Source organism: Hippoglossus hippoglossus, chromosome 9, assembly GCF_009819705.1.
Source record: "Hippoglossus hippoglossus isolate fHipHip1 chromosome 9, fHipHip1.pri, whole genome shotgun sequence".
In the NCBI taxonomy this organism is placed as follows: Eukaryota; Metazoa; Chordata; class Actinopteri; order Pleuronectiformes; family Pleuronectidae; genus Hippoglossus; species Hippoglossus hippoglossus.
The window spans coordinates 18,746,373-18,774,246 of NC_047159.1; the positions used below are offsets into that span (position 1 = coordinate 18,746,373).

Sequence of the window (27,874 nt, forward strand, 5' to 3'; positions counted from 1 at the left end):
TTCATGGTCAAAATGCAGCTACAGAGACATGCCAGTGAAAAAAGATTGAGATATTGACACAGCTTGCATTTGATAATAATAATAATAATAATACATTTTATGTATAGGCACCTTTCACAGCACTCAAGGTCACCTTACAAGGCATATAAATAAATACAGACATTTGTAAATAAGATAAGATAATCCTTTTATTTGTCCCGCAATGGGAAAATTTGCAATATTACAGCAGCAAGAGTCAGAAAAAGCAAGTAATAAATAATAAACATAAAAAACAAAAACGCCACTAAAGCTGTGTTCAGTTAAAAAGACTGGTCAGGCACCTCAGGCAGGCAGATGCCTTCCAGTCTCCTCTCTGGGAAGCAAACTCCAGGTGGAGGTTTGATGGTCACCAAGGCAACGTGTATCCGCTAAACTACAACAGCGTCGCAGTGATGGTTTGTAGTTAGTAGTTGATGTTGGTAAAGTTTGTGGACGACCTGTGAGCCAGACAGGTGTCAGGGGGGGGGGGTGTGTGAATCTCTAAATGTTCACGTCTGGCTGTTGAGAGAGAGAAAAATGGTCCACGACGATTTACGAGTGGAGTGGATCCGACAGCGAGTGTCCGCCGGCTTCAACTTGTACAAGTGTCCCGAGTGTTTCGACGAGCTGCTGAGCCGAGGAGACGGAGAGGAGGAGCAGAACATCATCCGCTACTTGAACGTGCTCTCCGAGGAAGACTCGCCCTCATGTCTCCTGTTTTTCAAAACTATTCGAGAGGAGGAAGTGGAAGTTCAAATTCCAGCAGGTAACTTAGCTCCAGTGTTATTAGCCTTCACTGGTGCAGGGCCGTGCAGAGGCTGTTGGAGGGTCAGGTGTTACCAAGGGGGCACACGGAACAAGATTTTCAAACACTGCCCCAGCATTATCTAATACAAATTATATCTATGTAGCCTACTAGATAAAGCAATTTATAAATAAAATAATAATAATACATTGCAGCAAATTAAATACATTTTGTTGTGCTGCCATACAAGCCAGTAGCCAGTCAGATTTACCTTTAGCCTCAGCGTTCCCTCAAGTTCAGCCTGCATCGTTGACTACAAGGCCAACACACTTGATGACGCTAAGGTGCTCAACTGAAGTTATGTCCCTAACATCTGCTGGTGGCTGCTAACACCTGCTAACATCTACTGGTTGTTGGTAACTTAAATTGTGCAGAAGACCTTCAAACGTACGCGAGATATTCACCATCTTGTCCTATGTTGTAAAATATTGAATGCAGAAAGAAGGTTTTTGTACTGTATTTTAAATACTAAAAAATAAGTGAAACATTTATTACCTCAGAGAGGAGGAAAGACACCGACCCTTCAGATGGTGGCAATGACACCGGGATTCAAAGTGGCACAGAGATAACCACAGGCGCAGAGGAGACAGATGAAAAGAGTCCCAGCCATGTGAGATTAAACTTTCAATTAAATGTAATAAAGTTTTGTGTGAACATGTAATTCATTTTAATTGTAATAAAAACGAGGAGAAAAGAGATAAAAACAAAGTTTTAACTTGTGTCTGTTTTTGAGTTTTCAGAGGACTGAGGCTCAAGTGGTTTATCACATTGAGCTTCATGTAGCAGTCAACAATTACTTGGAGAGATTTTTGAAATCCAGTGTCTTCTACTTCATCAGGAACACAAAGGGTGAGAATGAATCCAACAGAGCATGTTGAAGTCTATTCCATTTTTAAAAAAGTCTGAACCAAGAGATTCTTATTTGTGTTTTAGAGACCATTGTTGAACCACTGGACATGACTGAAGCCAATATCCTGATGCCCAGGCTGTTTGACATCGGCATGCACAGAGGACACCCCCTTCTTGTACTGCGGAACAAACTTGAAAATGTAAAATTCCTCAACAGCCAAACACAACCACTAGATTCCAAATCCAACAGAAAATCCACATATTTCCCAAAAGTCTCACTGTTTTTTGTATAATTAGTACAGGATGATAACTGTGTGTCTGTTTCTTCTCAGATGTACATACCTTTGCTTACTGTGAAACGGATGGAGGTAACTGGTGCCGGTTATCACAGTGAGGCTGTTTCTTCTCACAAGGAGGGCAGTGGAGAGGGAGAAGAGGAGAATTTAGCAAAGTCAAGTGAGCAAGTCATGATCAGGGACGAGTTGCTCAACAGGACACACAAGTTTTTGGGACTAATCAACACAACTCTCCAACACCTTCAGATTCTAGGTTTGTTTTATTTAATTTATCAGAAAATCGTCATCAAGAAAACACAACAAAAGTTAAAAGGTTATTCACATCTGCAGAATATTAAGGAAGCCTTAGATATATTACACCTGCTCAGTTTGAAAACTATTTTCATACCATTTAATAATAATTACATCTAAAGATCACCATGTTTGTAACAGATGAGGTCACACTGGACATGCCGGAGCTTGACCTACGGCCAGAGGTGGATGTGCTTCTTTCTAATCCAGAGATGGTGGAGAAGTTGGAGCAGTGTGTAATGAACTGGCACACTCAGATTACCATTGTTATTGAGGAGCAGCAAGACAAAAAGCCACAGGTTTGAGACTCCTTGTATTGTGTATAGTTGCTGCTGAAATGTTTAATTTAATACCTACAGTATTAAATCCCTGTCAGCTCCAAATGAAATTATTAGATCACGAAAAGCATAAATGGTAATATCCATATACCAATGTAAAATCTGTTTGATTTTGTGCCTCTATATGAATTTTATTCTGTGTATTTGGGTTTGTCTTTTATCTGGAACCTGAGTCTGAATAATCAATGTCTGTCCTTTTTCCTCCAGGCACCGGGCCCTATGGCTGAGATAACTTTTTGGCAGGAGCGTGCCTCCATCCTGAGTGCTCTGTTCAAGCAGCTCAAACAGCCGATGGTACAGAAAATCCTGGAGGTGATAACCAAAGCAGATGCAGGCATCGTTCAGACCCTGGAAGGAACAGTTGCTGATCTTAATAAATACCGTGTGGAGTCAGACGATAATTTACGTTTCCTCAGCACGCTGGAAAGACACTTCATGGTGAGCTGCACATTTTAGAAATATACTATTACATTTTTTTTTATTGGCAGTCACATGAAACACACTTTTTGGAAATGAAAATATTGATGACAGAATGGTTCTTCTATCCTCACTTTAACTTTTTATTTTATTTTACCATTGTCTTTTGTAGAATCTGGCCTCTGGAGTGAATTTTGCTGTGATCCTGGAGACAATCCCTCATCTGATGGACAGCCTGCAAATTGTGTGGATAATCTCTTCTCACTATAACACAAATGAACGTATGGTCCCTCTGATGGAGCGTATTGCCTGGCAGCTGTGCGAACGTGTGTCTCAAGTGATTGATGTCAACATGTTATTCAGGTATGTACAGGTATATAAATTTGACATAAACTATATTTCATCGGAGTATAACTCAACAATGTGCTGTGCCCTGGACAGAGATAAGAGGGAAGTGGCCAAATCCAAGGTGCGTGATGCTAAACAGGTTCTGGACCGATGGAAGTCGACCTACTTTGAGGTGCGCGCTGAAATTGAAGAATCTGGAAGAGATCCACGCTGGGAGTTTGACCGCAAGAGACTGTTTGAGAGGACTGATTACATGGCTTCCATCTGCCAGGATCTGAACAATGTTTTGCAGGTGAGTGAACATAAACTTTATAAATACTTACCCCTCACTCAGTAACTGAACGGCTGAATGTGTAAAAAGCGCCTCAGTTTTGATGGTTCTCCTGGATTTGTTTGGTGCAGGTTTTGGAGGAGTTCTATAACATCTTTGGTCCAGAGCTGAAAAGTGTGACCGGCGACTACAAACGCATCGATGAGGTGCTGTGCAGAGTGGATGGTCTAGTTTTGCCCATTGAGGGGGTCAATTTTAATCCTTTCAACATGTGTAAGAAGAGCAGCTGGAAAATGATCATGAAAGACTTCGACACTACAGCTCATGTGAGTTTAGCATCTACTATGCAGAAGCCATGAAAATGTTCTGAATCAAAAGTGTAATTAAACACAGCAGGATCAATGCACTTGTCATTTTGCACCAATAACATTGCATAATTTTCTGTATGCTGTCCCTTAGTTATCAAGCTGATTTACTTTTTGCATATGTCTGCACAGGCTATCGAGGGAGAGGCCATCAACTTCATTGATCAGTCTTTTAAGACACTTCGCTCTTCAGCTGCCGGCTTTGACATGCTCCTGAAATTCAAGCACATCCGCTCCAGAGAGGTCATCAGTAAACATTTGATGAGCAAGTTCAATGACATACTGGCTCAGTATTGCAAAGAGGTATTTTGCCGTGAAGTTGCGATTGAATAACTTGCATGTGATAACTTGTGATAATATCAGATCATTAGAAAGGAGGAACAGTTAGTCCATGCAGGTGTTGTGTAAAGTGACAAAACCAAATAATGATTCAAACCTTAATTACCTGCAACGTTACACTGCATTGCAACAAACAAAATTTTGTTATTAACTATGGCATGTGTCTTATATACCTGTGATAGATCCAGGTTCAGTTTATTAATGAAAATAAAACCTGGAAGTTACAGTGCAACTAAAAATATACTATTGGTATAATTTCGAAGAGATTAATCAATGTCTGCCACATGCAGAGTGCCTAAGTCTTTTTGTCTTTGTTGTAGGTGGACAACATACATGAAATCTTTAAGGCAAACAAGGATAAACCACCGCTAAATATGGATGAGCCTCCTGTGGCAGGAGCCATCAGCTGGGTCCGATCTCTTTTGTACCGCATCAAACACACCATCCTTACCTTCCTGGAGGTGCCAGAGACGCGGGAGAGTAAGCAGAGCAAAGTGGTGAGTTACTTGACTGTTGCAAGGTGACAAACACCAAAATATTATTGAAACCCTTTCTTTGACTTTTGCTGCATTCTGCTCAGGCCAAGGACAAGTATGTGGAAATGGCAATGCAGTTCAGGGACTATGAGCTGAAGAAGTATGAGCACTGGCTGGCAGAGACGGAACACAGATTGCCATTGCTAATGAAAAAAGCCCTGTTGGTCATGATTACCTCTCCAAACCAAATCCCAGCCGAATTGGTATTTATCTCTCTCATCACTTTTGACTCATGCTCTGTATTTTGAAAAATACATATACACTAACATCTCACACTCCTCGTTTCTAATTCTCACCGTTGGCTTTGATTTTTCTCATTCTCAGGCTGTCTCTAAGGATGTCCCCCCAAAGGAAGGAAGATTACAGAGGGATGTGCAATACCGTGTGAACTTTGCTCCAGAGATCAGGGAAATCATTTCCGAGACAAAACACATGGAGTTAATGGGCTTCTCTTTACCTAATCTAGCTCTAAATGTCACTCTACAGTGGCACAAATTATTCAGGTAACTAGAATGGCACTCAATGTAGTGCATACCTTACAGTCCCCTTAAATAAAGCAACACAATTGCTAGCACTCGTTGATATTAGTTCTCCTTTTTTTCATCAGGAGAAATTTGCAAAAAGGTTGAAAAAAATCTCTCATAAAAAGTCAAATCTGCTCCAGAGTTACTGGGTTCTTCCTTTGCCCATACCCACCCTTCCACCAAACTTAAAAAATAAGCTCAGTACTTTTTTGTGTAATCCTGGTAAAAGAAAGACAAACTCTCTGTAGCTGAGAGCAGAATTTTAATTCAAAACAACAAAAACAATCCCTTGCCTTTTTCATCCTTGTACCTAGGTATGTTGATGATCTGAACAAACTTGTCAACTGCTACCACTCTGTGATGGACAGCCTGAGTGATGCACAGTTCACCATGCTGGCTCAACAGATCAGAGAGGTCAAACAAGTGATGGATTTTGGGTGCAAAAGACTCAAGTGGAGTTCCTTGGGTACGTTTCATACAGAGCCTGAAATGTTTAATCCCTTTAACGCTTATTTATGCACACTTGTGGTCAGATGAAATGAATAATTCAGATCATCTGTGTTATTTGCTTTTAGGTGTTCCTGAATTCATCAAACAAGCTCTCCAGGCTGTCACTAAATTTGAGTCTGTTGTCAGTCAGATTCAGAACAATGAGAGAGACATTGATTCCAAGCTGCAGTCTATGGTGATGACTAACCTGCTAAAATGTCCAGTCCCAGATAAATCTAACAATTTGCCAGGTAAAAAAAACCTGAATATTATCTTTTGATTAGAATCATTCAAACTTATTTTCATTGACATAATGCATGTTTGTTTTTTTCCAAGGCATCAAGGAGTTCTGTGAACATATTGAGCAAGAGCGGGTAAAAACTGTGCATTTGCTGGGTAGGAAGTATGCTGACATTGGACCCCTCATCACTAAAACAGAACACTTGATCATGCAAAGCAGCAGTGGCAAAGCCACAAGTATGGCAGATTATTACACGCACTGGGAAGGCAAAGTGTTCGACTCCCTTGTAAAGATGGTGATGAGGTAAATACAAATAGTCAATGTCATCTATTTAGTGAGCAGTTTTTATCAACGCTCCTTTGAATTGCAGTACATTATCTCTCATCCCCTGTAACATCCCTCTTGATAACCTTCACATTCAGGAGCATTCAGGCCTTCAACATTGCACTGATGGGAAGTACCACCCTGTTCCAAATTGATGCCATCCTGTCTGCCCCAAAGATCGTGTTGCAGCCCCAAAGCAATGAGATCTACTGGCTGATCATGCAAAGCATCAGAGACTGTGTAGAGAGCACCAAGGTGTGATCATCATGATTCTCTAGTGTGTCACGTTTTGATAAAAAATGTATTTGTGATGCTTTAATACTGACAGCTAAACTTAATTCTGGCCAAATTTGGTCTTTCAGCAATTTCTGCGTTGGATGCGCGGGACCTGCATTGAGTGTCCTCCGCAACGTGTGGAACGTGAAGATGAACTGCTGACATTTAGCTTCTACAGCGATGTGTGTCAGCATCCTCAGATAAATGAAAGTGCCATGACAGTCTCCCAGAATGTCCAGCAGCTGCTCCTCTCTATGGATCGCTACCTGAGCCACTGGAAACGCTATCGGCCTCTTTGGGAAAAGAAGAAAATCATGGTCAATGAAACATTTGCAGCAAGAAAACCCTCCTTTGTCATGTATGATGACAAGCTGCAGTTCCTTTCTTATATCAGTCAGGAGGTTATGTTGGAACCACTTTTTAAGACTGACCACGTCATCCATCTAAACCTGGAGCCTCTGGTTCAAACTGTGCAGAAGACTGTTGAGTCCAGGATCAGTTCACTTGGGAGCCAGCTCAACAATACTGCCAAAGAGGATCTCTTCAACTTGAGAGATGAACTCATGGTACTGAATTGCCCTTCACAGTTTATGAATGTGTTTTTAATGTAAATATTCTTTGATTTTGATGTCAGCAATCTTTATTGTTATTTTCTACAAAAGCAACTCTCTGCGAAGCTGAAACAAAGTCCTGAAACCTTTGAAGACCTGAAGTCTGTCCTTGCTACAATCTCAGGCATCAGGGACATGTCTCTGGAGGTCGAGCTGAGATTCAGGGATATCAAGGAAAGATACAGAACACTGGCAATGTACAAAGTGGAGGTACTGTATGTTAAATTATTATCCCCTACAAACACAAGTGGTTTCCATTGCTGAACGTCTCATACGCTATATTCTGTGCATAGGTTGGAGACGATGAACTTGAGCTGGAGGTCGGTATTGACCAGATGTGGAGTGACCTTTTTAAAGAATCCAGACAAGTGGATCGAAGTTTGGCAGATGTCAAGAAATCATTTACTCAGGTAAGACACATTCTACTTGAATAGAAAATTTAAATTAATAGAGATTTGCATGTATGGTTAACTTCCTATTTTTCTCCAAAGACTACAAAGGAGAAGATGGAAGAGTTTACACAGGACTTGTCTATCTTTGCTGAGAGCTTCAATATGCATGGTCCTCAAGCTGTGGGAGTTGATTTGGACAAAGGTACTTAAAGATTGCAGTTGTAGTTTATATCAAGAAAAAACTATATAAATTGTTTGTTTGTGTGATTCCCCAGATTTATCTGAAGTGCAGGGTATTTACCCCAGTCTCTCTCCTTTTGTCCTTGCAGGATTGAGCGTTATGGTAATATATGAGGCAGAGCTTGCGAAGATATTGGGAGGACGCCAGGAGCTAACTAATGCTGAGAAGCTGTTGGACCTACCAATCACTGTATACCCAGAGATTATCACCATGCAGAAGGAGATGAAAGGCTTGAGACAAATATATGATGTGTATAAAGCTCAGAAGGTGGGATGTGTTGGCTTTTAGAAATTCAAGTTTCGTATTGGCTCACAATTCTGGTCAACATGTGTAAAATGTTTGTCCTGAAATCTTCCAGGATGCAAAGACAGAGTGGTCTCAGACCTTGTGGGTGGATTTAAACATCCAGCTGCTCCAGGAGGGCATTGAGGGTTTCATCAAAAACCTGATGCAGCTGCCCAAAGATGTGAGGGCGTTATCTGTGGCCTCTTTCCTCGAAGGACACATGAAGGAGTTCAGAGAGTCTCTGCCTCTTCTGCTGGATTTGAAGAATGAGGCCATCAGAGACAGGTCGGTCTTCAGAAAACAAACTGCCATTTGAAATATTGATGATATATTTTCACAGGATATAAACAAATGTGTTTTTATATTTCGGACCACAGACACTGGAAGGAACTGATGGAAAGGACCGGCACTAGCTTTGAGATGAACCCTGGCACTTTCACTTTGGAGAACATGTTTACTATGGAGTTGCATAAACATGTAAATGTAATAGGTGACATTGCCACCTCTGCTGTGAAAGAGCTCAGTATTGAGAAGGTAATCATTTGTCTTGGTGAATGACTTCTAACAGTCAGGAGTCAGGGATCAGTTGTTATCAGTTTATCAGTAAAATCATTAAGACTTATTCTCCATCTGTTGTGTGTGTGCTTCCAGGGAGTGAAGGAGGTGGTGGAGACCTGGGAAAGCATGAAGTTCAGTGTTCTGCCCTATTTCAAAGGGACTGAGGAACGTGGGTCTATTCTGGGTGCAGTCGACGAGATCCTGCTGAGCTTGGAAAACGATGCCATGAACTTACAGAGCATGGCAGGCAGCCGATTTGTTGGACACTTCCTTGGCACCATACAACAATGGGAAAAAGACCTGTCCCTCATTAGTGAGACCATAGAGGTCAGTGAGAGCGACCAAATCTGTCTTCACTCTTTAGCTAATACATAAAATTCCGACTCAAACAATATTTCTTGCACAGGTATTGTTGCTGGTACAACGGAAATGGATGTACCTGGAGAGCATATTCATTGGAGGAGATATTCGCTCGCAGTTACCCGAAGAAGCCAAGAAATTTGAGAACATTGACAAAAAGTTTAAAGAAGTGAGTGTTGTCAGAATATTAGCCTGATGAAAGCACAGTAGTCTGTTACTAACCATCTCAAAATAATATGATTTTCTTCATTTCTTGTCTAGATAATGAGTGACACGGTGAAGAGCCCAAACATTAAACGGTGTTGCCTGGTTCCCAACCGGCTAACAGACCTGCAGGCCCTGAGTGAAGGTCTGGAGAGGTGCCAGAAGAGTCTCAGTGACTACCTGGACTCCAAGCGGAACGTGTTTCCTCGCTTCTTCTTCATCTCTGATGATGAACTGCTCAGCATTCTGGGGAGTAGTGACCATGCCTGTGTCCAGGAGCACATTATCAAGGTATTATCCTCAAGACACTTAACCTTTTCTTTTTTTCAAAGTAGGAAGTAGAATAATGCTTTCCATGTGTGTGAAAGGCCTTCCTCAATTTTTCTTTTCTTTGGTCCACAAGATGTATGACAACATAGCATCCCTGCGGTTTGACGTGGACAGCCACGGTGAGACAGTGGCTGGAGCCCTGGTGTCTGCTGAGGGGGAGGTGATGGAGCTGAGGAAACCTGTCCCAGTGGAGGGCAGAGTGGAGGAATGGATGACAGGAGTACTACTGGAGATGAGGAGGACCAATAGACTGATTACAAAAGAAGCAATCTTCTACTACTGTGTAGACACGAGCAGGTGTGTGTATAGGAGACTGTGGCTCAGGAGGTAAAGTGGGTATTCTGCCCTCACTGCGTCCAATTAATAACACGTTGAAGTAGTTCTCCTTCTCTGAACTTTGTTCGCATTTGACACTCATTAGACAGATTGAAAACGGCAAGATAAAATACAAACCACCATCAGTAGGGTACAAATTATCCCATTCCCCATAAAGCAAATTAACTGTTCATTCCCCATGTCGCAAAATAAGCTAACCCGCTAAGCTAGAGCACCAGGCTAACACACAAGACATGCTAACAAGCATACATGCTAATGCTTACACTACCGAGCGAGCGCGCAAATGCTAGCGCCATTATGCTAACAACTAAGTATGCTTAAATGTAGTGTTTTTATGCACCAAATGATGTTCTAAAAGTCATATGTTACTTAGACAACTTACAGGCTGTGCTCAGCATTAGCATACAGGGCTGGGGGCTTCAGCATGGCTGGGATGCATGGCTCAACAAGTGGACTTCCTACTTCTTGCTTACTCTTCAACTTCCTCTTTAACCTTCAACTTCCTGTCACATCACAGGTCAACATAGTAAAAACAATGACTTTCTTTAATATATATTATAAGGCTCAGAAACTTGCAGGACCCATAACAGTGGGTTATCCCCTAATCGGAGGGTTGTCGGTTTGATCCCTGCCTCTTCCAGTCTGCATGTCCAGGTGTCCTTGGCTAAAACTCTGAAATCCCAATTTCCCCTGACAATGGTCTGCAGTGTGTGAATGGGATATATGAATAATAGAGAAGAGCTGTATACTTAGAAAGCATAGAAGTACTGTATTAATGTGTATTAGTTAAAGTCCATTTACCATTCTATTTAAATGTTGGTGCTGTGATAAGTTCTGTGTGTGCGAATGAGCTTCAGTGAATCTGTCATTCCCGTGTTTCTCAGGGTGGATTGGATGCTGCTGTACCAGGGCATGGTGGTGCTGGCTGTCAATCAAGTGTGGTGGACCTGGGAGGTAGAGGACGTCTTTAAAAATGTCAAGAAAGGAGAGAAGTGTGCACTGAAGAACTATGCAAAGAAAATGCACCAGCAGATTGACGAGCTCGTAACACGCATCACACAACCTATGAATAAAAATGACAGACGGAAGTTCAACTCTGTGCTCATCATCAACGTACATGCAAGAGACATTGTGGACAGCTTTGTTCTTAACAGGTAAACCTTTCCCAGTTTTAACTTTATTAATTGTTTATGAAAAAATATATAATGTGTTAATAAAAAAAAATGTCTTCACAGTATAATGGATGCAAGAGAGTTTGAGTGGGAAAGCCAGCTAAGATTCTACTGGGTGCAGGAACAAGACGACCTGTTTGTGCGTCAGTGCAGTGCTTCTTTCTCCTACGGGTACGAATACATGGGACTGAATGGTCGATTGGTTATAACCCCGCTGACAGACAGGATCTACCTCACCCTCACCCAGGTCTGAGAACTTCTGCATGTTTGTACCAACAAAACAAATAATATATAATGAACAAGCAGACATATGTAAATTGTTCTGTCAGCTGGTGTTTGACGCCAGGATGTCTGTGTGTGTTTGTGATGCAGGCTCTCTCCATGTACCTGGGTGGAGCTCCTGCTGGACCAGCTGGTACAGGGAAGACAGAGTCCACCAAAGATCTGGCCAAGGCTCTAGGTCTGCTCTGTGTGGTAACAAACTGTGGTGAGGGCATGGACTACATGGTAAGAAGCCACCACTTATCTAATGATATCTAATAAGTACATTTAACCTGTTCTGTGACAAAGGACAACAAATTGTTTACATTCCAATTTAACTTAAAGAAATAGCTTTATACCAAAAGATGAGCCAATATCTTAAATTATAAAACATACTCTCCTATTTATGTCTCATGTTCAAAATGCAACCACACTCCCTGATTAATAGTGGGTATCTATAATGAGCAGACATGTGTTCTTATGAACTTCTCAGTGTGGGCTGGAAAAATACTGTAAAAAAAAAACAAATCACATGAAGAAAACCCACACATATATTTTAATTTCTCACTCTTTTATTTGTTTCCTTCATCTCTGTCTTTGCATGCAGGCTGTGGGTAAGATCTTGTCTGGCCTTGCCCAGTGTGGAGCGTGGGGCTGCTTCGATGAGTTCAATCGTATCGATGCCTCTGTGTTGTCAGTCATCTCCTCCCAAATCCAGACCATCCGCAATGCTCTCATTCTTCACCTTAAAAGATTTCATGTAAGGCTGTTGTAGCTACACAGAGCCAGTAATGCATTATTACATTTTTCCTATAAGTTTAAACATATAAGAGATTAGAGGGATTAATTTCACCACCTTCTTCTCACATTCTCCCTCTGCACATCAGTTTGAAGGGCAGGAGATCAGCCTGGATGGCCGCATGGGGATTTTCATCACCATGAACCCGGGTTATGCAGGACGCACAGAGCTGCCAGAATCAGTGAAAGCCCTCTTCAGGCCTGTGGTGGTCATTGTGCCTGACCTGCAGCTGATCTGTGAGATCATGCTCTTCTCTGAGGGCTTCCTAATGGCCAAGGTGATGGACACACACAAAAAACACAAATGAAATTCTTACTATTTATGTGATACTCTCATCCTGAGTTATGTACAAAGTATTCCTCCAATGTAAGCAATGTTAATATAATATAAAATATTTATTATATATGTGTTCTTGGGTAAATTGGATATACAAGGATAATATATAATGAATTTCTGGGAAGATTCTTTGATACTTTGATAAATCAACATTTTTTCATCTACAGTAAACATAGATAAATCTTTAACTCTACACTATAATGGTTAACTGTTTACCTACACATGCACATTTCTTACAAGGATTTTATCTCTTCACTTTTTTCGATTCAGGTGCTGGCAAAGAAGATGACAGTACTGTATAAGTTGGCTCGTGAACAGCTTTCCAAGCAGTCTCATTATGACTTTGGTCTTCGAGCTCTGAAGTCTGTCCTAGTGATGGCAGGAGAGCTGAAGAGAGACTCGCCAGAAATCAATGAGGTAGAGACCAAAGACAATTTTATATTTCATTTTCATAGAGTGAAAAGAAAACTTCTACTTTGGATTTAAATTCATAATGAAAACAGGGAATTATTTGTAATTCTACAGGTATAGAATGATGTTTGACTGATGTTGGGAGAATACTGGACATTTGTTAAGATTACCGACTGCAATATGTTTTGATGATATTTTATGACGAAGATTCCATGTCCACTCTGCAGGATGTGGTGTTGATGCGTGCTCTCCGGGACATGAACCTTCCAAAGTTTGTGTTTGAGGACGTGCCTCTTTTTCTCGGGCTGATCTCAGACCTGTTCCCTCAGCTGGATTGCCCTCGTGTTTGCTATCCCAGCTTGAACGACGCTGTGGAACACATTCTGCATGAAAGCAAATACGTCATAATGCCTAACCAGGTGTCTGATCTGAGTTTTATATTTAATTCTTTCAGATACACAAGTTAGACTTCTACATTTCAGTAACACATATTTAGTTCCAGCCTATGAGTTATTAGATGTCGTCATGCCCTATTCTTTATGCTTTCAGGTGGATAAAGTGGTGCAGATCTATGAGACAATGATGACCAGACACACTACTATGATTGTGGGACCAACGGGTGGAGGGAAATCAGTTGTCATCAGCACATTATGTCAAGCTCAGACCAAGTCAGTGTCAATTTACATCACCTACATTTGTGCCACCTTCCTGATATTTCATGTGGAAAATATCATGTTTTAACCTTTATTATATCTCATCGCTAGACTGGGATTACAAACAAAGATGTATCCACTGAACCCTAAAGCCATGAGTGTCATTGAACTTTACGGTATTCTGGATCCTGACACTCGAGACTGGACAGATGGGATCTTATCCAACATCTTTCGTGACATCAACAAACCCACTGACAAAGAAGAGCGAAGGTAAAAAACTGCTGATTAAGAAATGCACTTATTCATAATGATCTGATATTATTTTTTCATGCATAAATTGAGGAAAGATATCATTCCTGCGACATAACAAACTGACATAACCTTTGACTCACAGGTACATCCTGTTTGACGGTGATGTGGATGCTCTGTGGGTCGAGAATATGAACTCAGTGATGGATGACAACAAGCTCCTCACGCTGGCCAATGGAGAACGGATCCGTTTACAGAATCACTGTGCTCTGCTATTCGAGGTTTGTCTAAAATTCAAGACTGCTATCAGCAGAGTACCTCTCCCAAATGTCAATGTTTAAATTATAAGAAAACTCTACCATTACAGGTGGGAGATTTGCAATACGCTTCCCCTGCTACTGTTTCCCGCTGTGGAATGGTTTATGTTGACCCTAAAAACCTGCGATACACCCCATACTGGCAGAGATGGCTGAACAACAGACCTGAAAAGGTTTGGGAACAAATTAGCACTATGTAATAATTTTACTTGTTTGAAATTTGATAAAATCTCACACTGTCCTTTTTTCTTTTCTAGGAACACAAAGTTTTAAACAAACTGTTTGAGAAATATGTGCACGGCTGTATTGAAATGATTGTGGATGGTATTGTTGATGGGAAACAAGGCCAGAAACTGAAGACTATTGTCCCACAGACAGATCTAAACATGGTGGGTTAATCTCCTTCTATCTCACTCCAGTACCTGTGTTGTAATTATACATAAATAATTGAATGAAGATCAGTATATTCACATCTTCAGACTACTTATATTGATTGTGCCTGTGTTGGTGGTATGTCCAGGTGACTCAGCTGTGCTTGACACTGGATGCACTGCTTGAGGGTGAAAGCAGCAGTGGTGAAGTCCTGGAGTGTTACTTCCTGGAAGCTCTGTACTGCTCACTCGGGGCCACATTGCTGGAGAGTGGCAGGATCAAGTTTGATGAGTTAATCAAGACAATTTCCTGCTTAACTGTCGTACACGACGAGAAAACCCTGGCTGGACCTGGTGAGATCCCAGGTAAGAAGAAAGGATTTTTGTGTAGATGATTATGAAGTTAGCAGGCATCATCAAGATTATGAATTTAAATATACCCTTTTAGGAACCGTTTGATTGTGGGTTACATGTCTTATTTTATACGAGAAAACAGGGTTAAGAGTTGAGTACATATAATATGAGATTATACAAATATCCTTGCCTGTCATAAATGTCACTTTTGAAAGTCAATGGACATGATTGATTTATGGTTTTAGGTTCAATCAATCAATATGATGAAAGTAAAACTTTATGACAGATTTACTCTGCATTTGGGTTCTATTGTGTCCTATTATTAATAAGAAAATGTCTCCATCCATACAGGATACCTGCAGACTCTGTATGATTTCCATTTTGATGGCACACAGGAGAAGTGGGTTCCCTGGAGTTCCCTGGTCACCAAATACATTCACAACCCTGAAATGAAATTTGCTGATATACTAGGTAAAGATAAATTCTGAGGACAAATCAAGCTTCCAGCGTACGTGCGTATTGATTTAAATTCCTCCACTTTGATTTCCTCCCTCTCCACCTTTGCTTTAGTGCCAACTGTCGACACCACGAGGGCCAGCTGGATCCTGGAACAGATGGTGAAAATAAAAAGGCCAGTGCTTCTGGTTGGCGAGTCTGGCACTTCTAAGACTGCCACCATTCATAACTTCCTCAAGAACCTCAATTCAGACAAAAAGGTACGTTTGCTGTCCAACTTTTCATCCAATGTCATCATATTTGAGGTTAAACTCTTATCTTCCTTTCTGTTTCTAGATTACTCTGATCATCAACTTCTCATCCAGAACGACTTCAATGGACGTGCAGAGGAACCTAGAGGCCAGTGTGGAGAAAAGGACCAAAGAGATCTACGGGCCTCCTATGGGAAAGAGACTGCTAATCTTTATGGATGACATGAATATGCCAAAGGTTCCTGCTTTAAGCATTCAACCAAGTCTTTAACTCCTGTGCTTTGCAGAATGACAGCACTCTCATGATCAACATTATTCTAATACTCTATATGCTCATCCAGGTGGATAGTTATAACACACAGCAGCCAATTGCACTTCTGAAGCTGTTATTGGATCGAGGAGGCATGTATGACCGAGGGAAGGAGCTGAACTACAAACTCCTGAAAGACCTCGGCTTTGTTGCTTCCATGGGAAAAGCAGGAGGTGGGAGGAACGAGGTGGATCCTCGCTTCATCTCGCTCTTCAGTGTCTTCAGCATCCCCTTCCCTGCAGTGGAGTCACTCAACCTTATATACGCTTCTATTATCAAAGGCCACACCAGAGTAAGTCTCTCTTTCCCACATGGATCAATACAAAATCTGAATCTCAGTCGTAAAAACATAATCACTCAAATTTAATAAACTTGATTTGATATTTTAGCCGTTTGAGGAGGCCATACAGAAGGTGTGTGATAAAGTCACGTTCTGCACACTGGAACTTTACAACAGCATCATCAAAGATTTGCCTCCCACTCCGTCCAAGTTCCACTACATCTTCAACCTGAGGGACCTGTCACGGGTCTACAATGGACTAACGCTCACCAAACCAGACAGGTCTGATCAAGAACATTCACTCACTTAACACTTAATAGATTACCACTTTGCACTAAAAGGGCTGTGTTTCAAAATGTCTGTGCTTTACAGGTTTTTGACTGTCACTCAGTTTGTGCGAGTCTGGAGGAACGAGTGCCTGAGAATCTTCCATGACAGACTCATTGATGAGACTGACAAAGCCTTGGTAATAATTGATAATATATCATAATTACTGAGTATAACGCGTGTAACTGTTCCTCCTGGTTTAAATTCTACTGTATAAAAATAGTGTAGTGTTTCATTAAATGTATCAAATGTGTGTTTTTGCTATCAGGTACAAGGCCACATAAAGAAGCTGGTTGAGGAGCATTTTAAGTCCGATTTTGAGGTCGTAATCAAGGACCCAATTCTTTTTGGAGACTACAAGACAGCCCTCAGTGAGACTGAACCAAGAGTCTATGAGGATATTCATGACTATGATGCTTCAAAAGCCCTGTTTCAGGTATTGCCAAGTTGTAATAGTATACTACAACAGTACATTTTGACAGTTATTTGTCATTTACTCCCATATTTACCCTGAGAGCAGGCATATTCACACAAACAAGGTATTGTTTTACTACTTTCTGTGTGTTTACAAAATAACTCAACAACACATGGATGGAGCTGATCGATCAAAGGTCAAGGACAAGGTCATCAAAAATATGGTTGCAAAAACAATAGGGCAAGAAACCGAGGCATTGGGTCTCTGTAAGCTGAGATTGGCTCCAGCCCTTTGAGGGCTGACTGGTATAATTGATGGATGGATTGATGTACTGAAAGACCACTCTGTTTTTTATTCTCTGTCTCTGCAGGAAATTTTAGAGGAATACAATGAGAACAAGTCGAGGATGAATCTAGTACTGTTTGATGACGCTCTGGAACATCTGACCCGGGTGCACCGCATTATCCGTGTCCCTAGAGGCCATGCACTGCTTGTCGGCGTGGGGGGCTCTGGCAAGCAGTCCCTCACCAAGCTTGCTGCTTTCACTGCTGGATGTGAGGTAGAAAAAATCTATGATGGGTGTGGTAAAGGCTGAATGATTCCTAATGATGGAGAGTTACAAAGTTATAGAAAAGCAAAAAAACATATTGATCAACACCTACCCACCAAATGTTTTACACCATGCAATGGGATAAATGTACACAAGACATAAAAAGTCTAGTATTTCCATTCACTGCCATAAGAATGTCACATCTTTGTTCCGAATATTTATCTTAGTACTGTGATAGCTTCAGTGAAGCTTGAGAAAGTGTGGAAACAACAGTCGTCTATTTAATGCAGCTAAAAGAGAAACTCAATGGGAAGATTTGGGTTTGAAGGGTTAAGCAGCATTAAACTATATCTGTGAAGTAATCTGAAGCAGACCATAATAGAAATTTGCTTTCCCCAGGTATTTGAGATAATATTAAGCAGAGGATACAGTGAGTCAAACCTCCGTGAAGACCTGAAAACACTGTACTTGAAGCTCGGCATTGAAAATAAGAAGATAGTGTTCCTCTTTACTGATTCCCATGTTGCTGAGGAGGTCTTCTTGGAACTCATCAACAACATGCTGACTTCAGGTTGGTTGTCGTTCTTATGTCCTGGCTCACAGTACATTAGTCTTTCTTAAAAGCTTCATCTGTAGTACATTCTCTGTCCAAACAGGCATCGTTCCAGCATTGTTCCCTGATGATGAGAAGGATTCAATTGTCAACCAGCTTCGCGACGAGGCTCTTAAGATGGGATCAGGTCCTTCGAAAGAAAGTTTGTGGCAGTACTTTGTCAACAAGAGTGCCAACAACCTGCACATTGTTTTAGGCATGTCCCCAGTGGGAGACACCCTGAGGACACGCTGCAGGAACTTCCCAGGTGAAATATATTGTCAGTAATCTTTGAATTGTAATATAATTTCTGATTTAATTTTGCCAACTATGTTTACCTTTCTTTCTCAGGACTGATGAACAACACTGTGATAGACTGGTTCCTGCCATGGCCTCCACAGGCATTACTTGCAGTTGCTCAGTCTTTCCTTGGTGTGTAATAATACTCACATCTTTTTAAAAATGCGTTTGTTGTTGATTTGTTTGCAGTCTTTTAAGACATGTTTTTTAACCATTTCTTTTTTCTTTCTACAGGTGAGAGTCCCATGATTCCTCAGGCGCACTCTGCAGACGTGATAGATCATGTATGCATGGTCCATTCTTCTGTGGGTGACTACAGCAAGCTGTTCCTGCAGAAACTCAGGCGTAGTAACTACGTTACTCCAAAGAACTACCTGGACTTCATTAACACCTACTCTAAACTCTTGGAGGAAAACGACCAGTATATCCTGGGTGAGAGGATGGAATACGTCAAACAATTTGTTCCTCATGTGCATGTTTGTGATCATTTGAGAGACTTTTATTTTGTTAACTTTTTCTCTCCATTTTAGGTCAGTGCAAGCACTTAGAGGGAGGTCTGGATAAACTAAAAGAGGCCAGTGAGCAGCTAGCTGAGCTGAATGTCAAGCTAGCAGTGCAGAAGGTTGTCCTTGCTGAGAAGTCAATAGCTTGTGAAACCCTGCTGAATGAGATCGTCACTAACACCACTGTAGGTCAGTGACTGACTGCATCTCTTATCTCGTGGTTTGAACAGAACAACAGTGCATTGTAAGCTACCAAAAGTAGAAACAGCTGGTACAAACCACTTATCAATAACTTCTCCTTTTAGCTGAGGAGAAAAAGAAGTTGGCAGAAGACAAAGCCGAAGAGATTGAAGAGCAGAACAAAGTGATCGCTGTTGAGAAGAAAGAAGCTGAAAGTTCCCTTGCTGAAGCTCTGCCAGCGTTAGCGGCGGCCCGCAACGCCCTTCAGGACCTCGAAAAATCTGATGTCACAGAGATCAGGTAAACTCCCCTCCTTGGTTTCATTCTACAGAGGAAAAAGCTACCAATAATCACAAATGAATAGAAAGACAATGACCTCTGTAACTCATACTAAAACTTTGTGAAGAAGATAGATGATAACCCAAAATATGCTGTACAGGGAGTTGATTATTATTCTAGGATCTTTAATTGCAGACTAATCAATTTTGCAAAACATATCTGACAAGAAATGTACACCATCTATTTATATCTCTTTTTGTCTGCCCTTCTCACTGGTTCCTCGTGCAGATCTTTTGCCAAGCCTCCCAAACAGGTGCAGATGGTTTGTGAGTGCATCTTGGTGCTGCGTGGCCACAAGGAGATCAGTTGGCAAGCAGCTAAGGGGATGATGTCAGAGGCTAACTTCCTGCGTTCACTGATGGAGATGGACTGTGATTCCATAAGTAACGGTCAGGTCAGGACTGTTAAAGGTAAGTCAGTTTCATGATCAATGGAAAACTACCCTAAAAACAAATGCAAATAATAACAAATACTCGTGACTTTTTGCGCCATCTTTGTCATTTTGTTTGACCAGGCTTCCTGAAGAACCTCCATACGAGCTTTGAGGAGATGCAGGCTATCAGTAGAGCTGGCTCAGGAATGCTCAAGTTTGTTGAGGCCATCATGGGTTTCTGTGAGGTTGCCAGGGAGATAAAACCTAAGAGAGAGAAGGTAATGCGAAGTTTGAAACGGGTATTCCATTATGCTCCATAAGGAGGAACACAGTAATCTGTAAACAGTGGTTCTTCCATTACTTTTCTAGGTGGCACTTCTAGAGAAGAACTTCTTTCAGAGTAAGAAGGAGCTGGAAAGCATTCAGAGTGAGCTCAGCAATATCCAGAAAGAGTTGCAGGCTCTGGGAGATAAGTATCAAGCTGCTATTGAGGAGAAACAGCTGCTTCAGGAGGAGGCTGAAGTCATGGAGAGGAGGCTGATATCAGCTGACAAACTCATCACTGGCCTGAGCTCTGAGAATAAACGGTGAGACTGTAAAAGAGGCAACAAAGGAAGTTACATCACTTGCCTCTATGAGACTAACTTAGCCTGCTAAGAGTTGCTTATCTGGTTCTTTCAAATGTCCCTCTCACTATATCTTTGTGTCTCTACCTATCTCTCTTTACAACCCACTCTTCTCTACTATCCCCACTCAGGTGGACACAAGATTTGGAGGAGTTGAAGCAGAGGCGCGTGCGTCTCCTTGGCGACTGTCTGATCTCTGCTGCTTTCCTGAGCTATGAAGGGGCCTTCAGCTGGGACTTCAGGAATGAGATGGTTTACCAAGTATGGGTTAAGGATGTGGAAGAGAGAGGCATCCCCTTGAGCCAGCCTTTCAAAGTGGAAAGCCTTCTTACTGATGAAGTAGAAATCAGCAGGTGACAATTAGATTGTGTGCTCATTATACGTTTTGCAACTTGAAACTTGAATTGTTTTGTGGTGTATTTGTCTTTATTTTAACTATACTTGACTCCAACTACGGGTGCTGTGGGTTTAAGTGTATATGTTTCATATAAACCCTTTATGCTACTGCAGATGGGGATCTGAGGGCTTGCCTCCAGATGAGCTGTCAGTGCAGAATGGGATCCTCACAACCAGAGGGAGCCGATTTCCCATGTGTATTGATCCTCAACAGCAAGCCCTCTCCTGGATCAAGAAGAAAGAAGAAAACAACAAACTCAAGGTACAAAAGATTTACTGCAAATACAAGTTTTGTCTTATTACTACTGACAAGTCCCAGAGGGACTGCTTTAGACAGGTTTCCACAGCTGACAGCCCCAGAGTCAGCATTTTGGAAAGAATCCCAGCATGTGGTCCTGACACTGTGATCATATTTTCCCCAGATCTCATCTTTTAATGATCCAGACTTCCTGAAGCAGCTAGAGATGGCCGTCAAATATGGTTTCCCATTCCTTTTCCAAGATGTGGACGAGTACATTGACCCTGTGATTGACAATGTCCTGGAGAAGAATGTCAAAGGAGCAGAGGGCAGACAGGTCATCATGCTGGGTGACAAGGAGGTGGACTATGATCCCAACTTTAAACTTTATCTCAACACCAAACTGGCAAACCCCAAATATAACCCATCAGTGTTTGGAAAAGCTATGGTCATTAACTATACTGGTAAGATCCTTTGGCATAGTAACCATAGTTTTTGTCTGTAAGATGTGAACAGCAGGTATGAAAGTCCCTTGTTCTGTCTGTGTTTCATGTAGTGACCCTGAAGGGTCTGGAGGACCAGCTGCTGAGTGTTATCATGGGCTTTGAGAAGAAGGAGCTGGAGGAGCAGCGTGAGAGTTTGATCCAGGAAACGAGCAACAATAAGAAGCTGCTGAAGAACCTTGGGGACTCCCTGCTCAGAGAGCTGGCCTCGTGTACAGGCAACATACTGGATAACACTGAGCTGGTTTCCACACTGGAGAAAACAAAGTCAAAAGCCAGTGAGGTCAGTTCGGCCGCAGCAAACAATGGAATAAAGAACAGCAATTCACTGAGTTCATTCATCTTATTTAATTTCTTTATTTGATGTTGTGATTATCAGGTATTTGAGAAACTCAAGTTGGCTGTGAAGACATCTGTGGACGTTGATAAACTCAGAGACGGCTACCGACCAGCTGCCAAGCGTGGTGCTATCCTGTTCTTTGTGCTGACAGAAATGGCTCTGGTGAACAGCATGTACCAGTACTCTCTGGCCTCCTACCTGGAACTGTTTGACTTTTCATTGCGCAAAGCTCTGCCAGACTCTGTCCTGCCCCAGAGATTGAAGAACATCATAAACACTCTGACATACAGTGTTTATAACTATGGCTGCACAGGTAAAGGAATTAGAAATGATACAAAATTACAGAAACAATTGATAAAGCACACTTTTTGTTATTATTTTATAACCTGAACTGACCGCACATCCTTAGGTCTGTTCGAGAGACACAAGCTGCTATTTTCCTTCAACATGACCATCAAGATCGAACAGGCAGAAGGGAGAGCACTGCAGGAAGAGCTGGAGTTCTTCATCAAGGGTGAGATATCCAGAGAAGTTGAACTCAGATGCACAAAAATGTGTATGCACCCAATGTTCAAAGACAATGTTTTGACGTTTTTCCACCTCCCGTGTAAAGGTAATCTATCCCTGGAAAAGAGCAACTGCAAAAAGCCCTGTGACTGGCTCCAAGACCAGGGCTGGGAAGACATCGTGAAACTCGCAGAGCTCTTTCCTGAACAGTTTGGTTCTCTGCCTGATGACGTGGAGAAAAAATCTGCTGACTGGAAGTCTGTAAGTGAACATAGTGACACAGGTCTCACTGCGGGTGTTTTGATTAATTGGTTACGTGTTTAAAACTCGTTCTTTTTTCCCCCACCTCAGTGGTATGACTTGGATGGACCAGAACAGGCTCCGTTCCCTATGAAATATCAGGAGAACCTGTCAGCCTTTCAGAAGCTGCTGTTGCTGCGCTGCTTCCGTGTTGACAGAGTCTACAGGGCTGTGACCGACTATGTCACTGTCACTATGGGCAAGAAGTGAGTCTGTTTCTCTCTCTCTCTGTATAAACACACACACAGTATATATGTGTCTATATACGTATATACATTGTATGTTTATACACCACAATTACATCACTGTGGTTGCAGCTGACCAGGCACAATTATTTTATGAAGTTAACAGAACATGTGATTATTTTAACAGAAAGACTTATCAAGAGTTTCCACATGTTATCTTGTGTTTCTGCTCAGGTATGTTCAGCCGCCTGTGATCAACTTTGATGCAATCTATGAACAGAGTACACCTTCCTCCCCCATTATCTTCACCCTGAGTCCTGGCTCTGACCCAGCCGGTGACCTCATGAAACTAGCTGACAGGTCAGGCTTTGGAGGCAGCAAGTTCAAGTTCCTTGCTATGGGCCAAGGCCAAGAGAAGGTACTGAATCACTCTTTTACATATCACTGCTATGAAACTGTGGCCAAATTAAATATGTATATGGAGTAGTCCCAATAAGAAAGTATAGAAAGTAAAGATGTTGAGGGTAATCGTCTTCTGTTCCTCTAACAAAGGTTGCACTGCAGCTGCTGGAGAATGCAGCCTCCCGTGGTCAGTGGTTGATGCTACAGAATTGCCACCTGCTGGTGAAATGGCTGAAGGATCTAGAGAAGTCCCTAGAGAGGATCACCAAGCCCAATCCCAATTTCCGCTTGTGGATCACCACCAACCCCATTCAGGATTTCCCCATTGGCATACTGCAAAAGTCACTAAAGGTAAAACTAAAGTGTCCCTTTGCCTTCAGTAGTGTTTTCTTCAGAGTGTTTGTAGACGGTGGAGTTAACTTCTAGGGATCTAGTAGTTGGCCCCAGGATTTTCACATATAGGCGCTGAATTTAAATAGTTTTACTCTATGTAATGGGAAAGACACTGATTTTCTATACAGCAAGGTGATACTCTCCTTTAACCTGTTTTATTTGAACAAATAGACACGTAAATAATATTTTAAAAAACGAAACGTCACTAGGAACATATTAGTTGTCAATATAGATATTTCTTGTGTAAAGAGTTTTAAAGCTGTATATGAGATCACATAATTTGTTCAAACTGCTGTTTTCATGGTACATCTAATCCAGAAAATAATTAAAGAGACAGATTTCAAAGAGGAATCACTGTGTTTACATGTAATTTAATGATGCATGTAGGTGGTAACGGAGCCTCCCAATGGACTCAAGCTCAACATGAGAGCCACGTACTCCAAAATCCCCCATGAGACCTTGACCGAATGCCCACACCCTGCCTTCCGTAGCTTGTTGTATGTGCTGGCCTTCTTCCATGCTGTGGTGCAAGAGAGACGCAAGTACGGCAAGATTGGCTGGAACGTCTCCTACGAATTCAACGATTCTGATTTCTTTGTAAGTGCCACAGATTCATTTACAGTGTGTTGGAAAGAATAGATTTCTTTTTTGTTTCTGCTTAAGTGATATCATTCTATTAACAATGTAACTTTGCTCAACAGGTGTGTATGGAGATCCTGAATACCTACCTGACCAAGTCTCACAACCAGGGAGACAGCAACATTCCCTGGGGAAGTCTTAAATACCTCATTGGGGAGGTTAGTCTAAATGACTTTTGTTTTAATAGATTGTATCTGTATCATCCTGCTAGCTGATGCTGTAAGTTCAATATGCGTGTGTAATCTTTTATAGGTCATGTATGGTGGACGAGCCATAGATAGCTTTGACCGCAGGATCCTGAGCGTGTACATGGATGAGTACCTTGGAGATTTCCTCTTCTACACCTTCCGCCGCTTCCACTTCTTTGAAAACAAAGATGTGGATTACAAGATCCCTCCAAACGGACCCAAGACAATATATGTTGGTCAGTTGTTATTTTCACTTTATTTCATTCCCTTACTTTAAGGTGAAGTGAATATTGTGCCACCACTCACAGATTACACTGTTGTGTTACAGATGAGATTGAGACGCTGCCATTGGCAAATACGCCAGAGGTGTTGGGCCTTCATTCTAATGCAGAGATAGGATACTACACACAAGCAGCTAAAGACATGTGGACCCACCTAATATACCTGCAGCCTCAGACGGGTATTGTATGATTTGGCATCTGTCATCTCTCTCGTCTCTTAATTGATTCAAGGAGAAGATTTTTTTCTCAACTCAACATCCAACTCTGAGTCCCTTGTCATAACATCAATTATTTTTCAGAAGAAGTTGTTCCATACTGTTAAAGGCTGTTTGCTGTCTCTCTTACTGTCTTTACTCACTCTCGTATGCCTCAGGTGAATCTGGTGGAGGCATCAGTCGGGATCAATACATCAGCCAGGTGGCCCAGGACATTCAGAGTAAGCTTCCACAATTATTCGACATGGACGTGATTCGTAAAAAGATTGGCACGGACATTTCCCCGACGTCAGTGGTGCTGCTTCAGGAACTAGAACGCTTCAACAAACTGGTGGTCCGCATGCAGCGCTCCCTGGCTGAGCTGCAGAGGGTGAGACAAGATTTGTAGAACACAAACAGACAGGTGTTGAATCATTGTGCTTCACACAGGTTAGTATTTGCTCTAATTCGCTTCTGTTCCACAGGCTTTGGCTGGCGAGGTGGGTATGAGCAGTGAGTTGGATGAAGTCGCTCAGTCCCTTTTTAATGGACACATTCCTGCAATGTGGAAGAAGTTGGCACCTGATACACTCAAGTCACTTGGCAACTGGATGAGCCACTTCAAGAGGCGTTATGAACAGTACAGCCACTGGGTGAGGATCCGACACTCCCTATTACAGATAATCTCTTACATGTAGCTTTCTGTGTGGAACTCGAATGGCACTCAGTCGAGCACCTTACTCCACCATGGCCCAACAGTCCCCTTAAATTCAATCAAGCTGCACCAAATTGCACAGACTCATAGATATCAATCACCAGATTTTTTACAAGAAGATCTATGAATTATTTCTGGGGAAAACAGTAAAAAACTGTCAAAAAAGGTGAAAAAACAAATCCTTGATCTGCACCAAATTTCAGTGGGTTCTTTCCTGACCAATACCGCATCCTTCCACCAATTTTTGTGGTAAACCATCCAGTTGTTTGTGCATAATCCTACTACCAAAAAAAACAACTAATGAAATCATAACCTCATTTGAAGTGGTAAAAACTGAATATTTAAGGAACAAGTTGAGAATAGTTATTTAAGTCAAATTGTGTCTTTGTGTCCATCAGGTGGATGAGGGAGAGCCCAAGGTAATGTGGCTATCAGGACTTCATATCCCAGAGTCCTACCTGACTGCCATGGTCCAAGCTTCATGCAGGACAAATGGTTGGCCTCTGGATCTTTCCACCCTGTACACACAAGTGACTCAGCACCGCAGCGAAGAAGAAGTCAGTGACAGATCTGGACAAGGTAATGAAATTACTTTTATCCTTTTGCAGCGTGATTAGAATTGAGTTAAGACCGATCCCCTTTTTCCCTGCAGGCTGTTTTGTGTCCGGCCTGTATCTGGAGGGAGCAGACTGGGACATGGAGAAGGGCTGCCTGGTGAGGAGTAAACCAAAGGTTCTGGTTGCTGAACTGCCCATTCTCAAAGTCATACCCATAGAGGCACGCCAACTCAGGTTACAGGTGTGGACTACAGGAATTTCTTCCTTCCATTCTAAACTTAAGTTCACTATTTTGATCTTTTCTCCAAAAGTTGTGATTATTTTTTTGTATGTTTCTTCACCACAGGATACGCTACGAACACCAGTGTACACCACGTCCTTGCGGAGGAATGCGATGGGTGTGGGGTTGGTTTTTGAGGCGGACCTGTTCACCACCATTGACATCTCCCACTGGGTGCTTCAGGGTGTCTGTTTATACCTCAATGCAGACTAAAGGCAGGACACAGCCTCACTGAGCTGAACATGTGTTTTTTTTATTAATTCATAAGGTTATTTGAAAACTAAATATTTCGAGTTATTGCCTTTTTCAAACCTTTCATTATCTCCTCACTAGATGGCAGCATACAACAGTACTTAGCTTCCCACTCTGGGCAGTAGCTCTAGGGCAGAGGTCTTCAACAGGGGGTCCGCAACCCCTAGGGGGTCTGCGGAGGTACTGCAGGGGGGTCGCGGAATTTTTGGTTGATTAGACAATTTTTTTAAATTTTTTTATTTTTTTATTTTTTTTTCAAACAATTTTTTTTCCACAAATAAAAATGTCTTTAAATACACATTAACATGAATCCAACATATTGTAGCGAACGGATAAATGGAGGCAGAAGACTTTATCTTTCAGTCAGCAATGCACACATTCAGCGAAACACAATAATAAAAACATGAATATATGAACCTGTGTATTATTTGAATAGCTTAGTATTGAATGCACAATAACAGGGTAGCTATGTTTATACATGGCACTAGGCCCAGTTTAATATAAAACACTATTTTATACAATATATATATAGTAGGGGGTCCCTGCTCCATCTCTCCATCAGTTTGGGGGTCCTTGGCCTGAAAAACATTGAAGACCCCTGCTCTAGGGATTTCTCTTTGGCGTTAATGGGCTAAGTGCCAGTTTTCTACAGTGGGTCGGGATTTTAGGTCGAAACGTCTGCTTCTGTTTGGCTAAGAATAAATGTTTTCAACTCTGTTCAATTTGATTTTTCTCTTTCTTAAAGAAAATCTTTCATAATTCTGTCCATTGTTTGAAAGGACAGCTGAGGCTGAACATTTCAGCTGAGATTGTATGGGAAACATAAGCTTCTGCCTACAGTGGAAAATACAACATGAGCAAAGGCTGCTAAAGTTTTCCACTTTGCCCAAGTAGCTTTTTCAAGTCTTCTCTGCAGAATAGGTAGCAGATCTAGTGCAGCACTGAGTAACAGAGGCTGCTGAGGTCAGCATGTTAAAGCAAACTGGCGTAACGTCGACAACATACATCATGTAGCCTGAGTCGTGCAGCTGTAAA

The 27,874-nt window shown here is 41.7% G+C and overlaps 1 protein-coding gene across 1 annotated transcript; it reads left to right on the forward strand.

Moving 5' to 3' along the window:
• The first annotated feature begins 297 nt into the window (after window positions 1-297).
• On the forward strand, window positions 298-26,981 carry LOC117768249 (dynein heavy chain 10, axonemal-like). The gene is made up of 78 exons (XM_034596463.1): window positions 298-784; window positions 1,324-1,433; window positions 1,564-1,672; window positions 1,757-1,872; window positions 2,005-2,221; window positions 2,401-2,558; window positions 2,805-3,035; window positions 3,187-3,377; window positions 3,456-3,654; window positions 3,765-3,959; window positions 4,131-4,301; window positions 4,658-4,834; window positions 4,918-5,076; window positions 5,198-5,376; window positions 5,712-5,863; window positions 5,973-6,137; window positions 6,223-6,430; window positions 6,550-6,706; window positions 6,814-7,293; window positions 7,390-7,548; window positions 7,632-7,748; window positions 7,830-7,932; window positions 8,060-8,238; window positions 8,330-8,541; window positions 8,634-8,790; window positions 8,908-9,141; window positions 9,221-9,343; window positions 9,436-9,669; window positions 9,782-10,005; window positions 10,929-11,198; window positions 11,280-11,463; window positions 11,589-11,723; window positions 12,085-12,237; window positions 12,365-12,553; window positions 12,883-13,029; window positions 13,251-13,442; window positions 13,573-13,691; window positions 13,788-13,946; window positions 14,071-14,206; window positions 14,293-14,415; window positions 14,500-14,631; window positions 14,763-14,979; window positions 15,319-15,438; window positions 15,538-15,683; window positions 15,760-15,912; window positions 16,016-16,276; window positions 16,374-16,546; window positions 16,637-16,730; window positions 16,860-17,027; window positions 17,377-17,565; window positions 17,956-18,127; window positions 18,213-18,416; window positions 18,500-18,580; window positions 18,683-18,880; window positions 18,979-19,140; window positions 19,257-19,431; window positions 19,699-19,880; window positions 19,985-20,121; window positions 20,213-20,430; window positions 20,601-20,822; window positions 20,980-21,127; window positions 21,288-21,567; window positions 21,660-21,889; window positions 21,986-22,259; window positions 22,356-22,460; window positions 22,560-22,714; window positions 22,805-22,959; window positions 23,173-23,356; window positions 23,491-23,691; window positions 24,121-24,330; window positions 24,435-24,530; window positions 24,625-24,796; window positions 24,889-25,020; window positions 25,215-25,426; window positions 25,521-25,688; window positions 26,149-26,329; window positions 26,403-26,548; window positions 26,654-26,981. Exons 1-78 carry the CDS (start codon window positions 556-558, stop codon window positions 26,798-26,800), a joined length of 13,752 nt encoding a protein of 4,583 aa, XP_034452354.1. The 5' UTR covers window positions 298-555; the 3' UTR covers window positions 26,801-26,981.
• Window positions 26,982-27,874: the final 893 nt, after the last annotated feature.

Bases quoted from the DNA above. Each gene is read 5' to 3' on its own strand.
- LOC117768249 (XM_034596463.1), top strand. From the start codon at position 556: ATGGTCCACGACGATTTACGAGTGGAGTGGATCCGACAGCGAGTGTCC. The intron at 12,238-12,364 runs GTAAGGCTGTTG...TCTGCACATCAG, and splicing joins TTCACCTTAAAAGATTTCAT to TTTGAAGGGCAGGAGATCAG. The intron at 24,797-24,888 runs GTCAGTTGTTAT...GTTGTGTTACAG, and splicing joins ACCCAAGACAATATATGTTG to ATGAGATTGAGACGCTGCCA.